Source organism: Lipotes vexillifer, unplaced genomic scaffold (assembly GCF_000442215.2).
Source record: "Lipotes vexillifer unplaced genomic scaffold, Lipotes_vexillifer_v1.1 scaffold182, whole genome shotgun sequence".
NCBI classification, from domain to species: domain Eukaryota; kingdom Metazoa; phylum Chordata; class Mammalia; order Artiodactyla; family Lipotidae; genus Lipotes; species Lipotes vexillifer.
In genome coordinates, this window is record NW_006798798.1 from 5,298,915 (window position 1) to 5,303,757 (window position 4,843).

At 58.7% G+C, this 4,843-nt stretch overlaps 1 protein-coding gene across 2 annotated transcripts in view; it reads left to right on the plus strand.

The window, feature by feature from the left end:
- Positions 1–205: 205 nt before the first annotated feature.
- The window catches only part of GRAMD1A (GRAM domain containing 1A), a 20,756-nt gene continuing 16,118 nt past the window's right edge, over positions 206–4,843 (plus strand). For both annotated transcript variants that reach the window (XM_007470969.1, XM_007470968.1), the window contains exons 1-2: positions 206–213; positions 4,582–4,792. In XM_007470969.1, the coding sequence (XP_007471031.1) occupies positions 206–213; positions 4,582–4,792 (219 nt within the window). The remainder of the gene's footprint in view (positions 214–4,581; positions 4,793–4,843) is intronic.

Below are 4,843 nucleotides of genomic sequence, written 5' to 3' on the forward strand. Positions count from 1 at the left end.
CGACGGGGCGGGGGCAGGAAGGGGGAGCTGACGCTGCGGCTGCCTCCCGCGGCCCCGGCCTTTTGTGAGGGCGGCGGGCTGCGGGCTGCGGGCGGCGGGGTCGGGTGCGGGCGGCGGCCGAAGAAGGCGAGGCGGCTGCCCAGCGGGGACGCTCAGCCGGGCCCGACCCTGCCCTGCGGCTGGGCGCGCCCACTGCTCTGCATCCATGTTCGAGTGAGGACCGCGGCGGGGGCGGGGGAGGTTCGGGAGGAGGTCGGGGGGGAGGGGGCTCCGCGGGCTCGGCTGGGGGTGGCGCGGCAGCGGCCGAGGTCCGGGAGCTTGTGCACCGGGGGCCGGCCAGGGGGAGGGGAGGGAGGCGTTGGGGGCCCATGGGTGCGCTCGGGGATGGGCCCTGACGGCGGGGAGGCCCCCGGGGCCGGTTCGTTGGCTTGGCGGGGCTTTGGCTGGGGGACCCGGCCTCATCCCGGGGGGGACCGCGGCCTTCCGGGAGCGCCCGGGCCTCCTTCGCCTCTGCCTGGGAGGCGAGGGGTGTGCGCGAGGTTGACCCAGGTCTTCGGGCCTGCGGTCGAGGCAGGACGCAGACGAGCCCCCTCCGGCCGGGCCCCCAGGTCCCGGAGCCCGGGGCAAGCCCGGGAGCAGCCTCTCCCGGTCTGGGCCCCCTCCCGCCGTTGTGATCTGTTGCTGGGCCCGGGGCTGCTCGGATGGGGGCTGTTGCGTGGCTGGCCGGCCGACCGCGTGCGTGAGATCCTCTGGGGTCGTGGGCACGGAATTGACCTACTCTCTGTCTGGGCCCAGAGTATTTTAGATTTTGCATTGTAGGTGTCTTGGAAGTGTGTATGCGTGTTTGTGTTCCTAGTGTGCAGGCAGCTGTGATCCTCTTTGGCTCCGTGTGTGTGTGTGATTTACCTCGAATTCCATCTGGCTCCATGTGTTTCTGTAAGCTCCCTGCGTGTGTCTGATTGTGACTGTAGTGTGGGTCTGGGGCTTTGTGTGCGTGGCTGTGAACTTCCGTGGTTGTGTGTGTGTAATGTATCTCATCCCGCCAGACCTATGCATGTCTGATTGTGACTTTGGAGTGTGTGTACATGTGTCTAAGTCTCCTAGTGTTCAGACAGCTGTGATCCTCCTTGGCTGTGTGCGTGTGTGTGAATTTATCTGGGATACCATCTGTGGTTCCAAGTGTCACTGTAATTTGCCTGTGTGTTCAGTTGTGACTTTGTAGTGTGTGTGTGCATGTGTCAGGGGCTCTTTGTTTGCTGCTATGACCCTTTGCCTCTGTGTGCTTAATAATTTGCCTCTGAACCTGTTAGCTCTGTGTGCAAATGTAAGTCACCCTGTTAGCTCTGTGCAAATGTAAGTCACCTGTGTGTGTCCATGTGTGACATTATTGTGTGTCTGGGGTCGTTGAGTATGACTGAAACCCTGTGGGATTGTACCTTTTATCTATTTCTGGTTCCATCTTTGTGTGAAAGTTCCTGTGTGTGTCCCTTCATGACATTGTTGTACGTGCCTGGGCTTCCATGTGAGCAGCTGGGACCCTCTGGGGCTTTGTGTGAGTGAGAGAGAGACCCCTTGTGGCTCATAGTGAGCCTGGGACCCTCCCTCCTGAGACCTTGGGTGTACTCTTGACTCTCCGGAGCAATAATAGTAACTGATGCTGTTCCGCTGTTACAGTTTATAAAGCATGTCCCATGCATGATTTCAGTACCTGGCCACTGTGTTGTCGAGATGTGTCCACGACCTCCCGGGGCTGCATTTTTCCCAAGTCCTTCATGGCTGTGTGAGTGTCAGGGCTCTCTTTGTCAGTCAGCGACAGCAGCTGACATGTCCATCCCTTGCCACGTAAGAGCAGGTCTTTGCTCTGGCTTCCCCTCCAGATGGGGAATGCCATGAGAGCTGAGCTGACGCTAGACTTCATTTACCTGGGTTGTGCACATGTTAGCTGGGGTCCCCTGTGACTGTTCTTTCACTGTGTGGCTCTCTCTGTAACTGTGGGAACGTTACTTGCTTTCAAGTCTCCTCTGAGACTTTCTTGTGCCCGTATGTGTGAATGTACCTGGGACTTTGCATGGTTTTCTGTTTCGGTGACCCTCTGCAGCTGCGTGTGTGTTGTGCATGCATGCACGTGCATGTGTGTGTAACTTCTGGGACTTTGTGTGTGGCTGTGGCGTCCTTGTGTGTGATTGTGCTGAGACTCTGTGGCTTTGTGTGTGACTGTAATATACCTGTGATACTACTGCAGGGTGTATGGGGGCTGAGGGGTACGGGAGACTTCTTACAACTGTGGGGAACTGCAGTTTGCCTGTGACAGTGGCTGTGTGTGAGCCACGTCGAGGTTCCCTTTTGTGCACACCTGTGTAGGCCTCTGCCCCTCTCTGACCAGAGGGAGTTGTTGGCCTCTTTAGGCCCGGGAAACCGGAGGTGAGGTGTCTGCAGTGACAAAACCCCATTCTCTTCCAAGTCCCTGAGCCATGTCACCGTGTCGGGCTCCTCCCTTCCCTCTGCTGCAGCCTGCCTGGTTGGGCAGCCTCCGGGCTGTCAGGCTTGAGCACTTCCTCTTTGTCCTGCCAAGGAGCGAGATCTGGGGGCGCAGGCTGGGCCCTGTCTGTGTGTGTCGGACTTGGCTGCAGGCGCCTTCCCTAGACCTGAGGCTGCAGGAGAGTAGGATAGGTGGAGGAGGGGTCTGCATTTCAGGCTAGAGAGGCAGGAAGATGAGGCAGGGGAGGAATGTGGTCACCCCTCCTTTAAACCCTTCCCGAGCTCACCAGGGCCGTCAGGGTGAAGCCCGAACACCTGCTCAGGGCCCAGAGGGCCTGCAGGTGGGCCTGTGGCCTCCTGTCCTCCTTCCCCAGCCCCGCTGGCCACCTCGCTCCTCCTCAGACCTGCCAAACTCAGTCCTGTGCCGGAACTCACCGTTCCTGCGCCTAAAACAGTCTTCCCCGGCCCTTTGCCAGATCTGCTCCTTGTCCTTTGGGCTCAGCTCAAGTGTGCCCTGCACACCAACCCACTTAGCCCTCCTTATCTCCGTGGTCCTCAAACTTGAACATGCGTTAGAGTCTCCTGGGCCGCACCCACACTTCCTGATTCAGGAGGTCTGTGGTAGGTTCCAGACTCTGCATTTCTGACAGCTTCCAGGCACTGCTGGCGCTGCCCCTGTGAGCAGCGCTGCCTCACAGCACTGACCAGTGTCTGAGATCATCATCCTTATTTACATGATCTCTTACTGATCGTCTCTGTTCCCCCATCAGAATGTCAGGTCCCTGCGGGCAGGTGTTGGGTCCGTCTTACCCACTTCTGTGTCCCCAGTGCCTGGTGCAGGGTGGGTGCTCCGTGTGCACTTAGGGGTGACTGACTGGGGTTGGCACCCGTTTGGGCTCCAAATACCAGGCTGAGGTGTTTGTGCTGGGGTCAGCGTGGCACCTCGGCAGCAAGTGCTCTGGGGTGGCGGCAGGGCTGCGTGTTCCATCTTAGCCTGACAGTCCCTAATCAGCCGGAGCACCTTCCAGGTGGTGGGCTCTATGTATGTATGTCCTACAGACAACCCTGGGAGGTGGATACTGCTGTTATCCCCATTATACTCAAGAAGAAACTGAGGCACAGAAAGGTTCAGGCACTTGCCCAAGGTCACAGGGAAGTGGTCCAGCTGAGATCTGCAGCAGCCTCAGCCTGCGGAGGGTTGGGCCAGTGGTACACTTGGTGGAATCCAACTTTGGAGGGTGGGGGGCACGGGGGAGGGTCAATCACTCATTCAGTCTGCAGGGGCAAAAGCTTGCGGAGTACCTGCTGTGCGCCAGGCCTCATTCTAGGCAATGGGGTGCAGCTGGGAACAGAACTCCCTTCCCCTGTGAAGTGCACCTCCTGGTGTGGGAGGATTTGAAATGTGCGGGGGAGAGAAGAGGGAGGGGGTGAGGGAAGGTGTCTTGGAGAACTGGCCCCTGAGCAGAGGCGGTAAGGACCTTGCCTTCACCTGGAGTCGAATGCAGGGGGAGAGGACTGAGCCAGGAGGTCCCTGACCTGAGCAGCGAGGAGGCTACTGCGACGTCCAGGAGCGGGGAGCATGGAGGCTGGGCCAGGCCGCTGGAGCGGGGGGAGGTGGGCCAAATAGAAATAATGGAGATAGATTTTAGAGCTGGACCATGTGGGACTTGCTAACAGAGTAAAAATGAGGGGTGAGTAGGAAAGAAGGAGACGCTTAGGTTTTTAGCTCAAGCCACTGAGTGGAAAGTGGTTGTTCAATAAATATTTATTGTATGAATGCATTAATAAGTTAATTTTAAGACCAGCAGGCATGACTGAGAGCTCACTATGTGCCAGGCTCTGTTAGAAACCCTTTACATGTACTGATTTGTTTAACCCTCCAGACAACTAGAAGAGGACATGCATTTCTCACCCTTGGATTACAGATGAACTGACCGAGGCCTGGGGAGCTAGGGGGCCTGCTCTGGGTCACATGGCTAGGAAGTGGAGCAGGGTGGGTAGGTGGGGATCAATGGGCTGATGGGTGGGCCCCCCCCCCACGCCGGCCTGTCCCCCCACCCCAGCCTGTTTTTCCCCACAATGCCTCTCTTCCTGTTCCCCCAGCACCACCCCGCACTCTGGCCGGAGCACGCCAAGCAGCTCCCCATCTCTCCGTAAGCGGCTTCAGCTCTTGCCGCCAAGCCGACCCCCACCTGAGCCGGAACCGGGTACCATGGTGGAGAAGGGGTCAGATAGCTCCTCAGAGAAGGGTGGGGTGCCTGGGACACCCAGCACCCAGAGCCTGGGCAGCCGGAACTTCATCCGCAACAGCAAGGTCAGTTGGTGCAAGCCCAGGTGGGGAGGGGGGAGCGGTTAGGTTTAATGT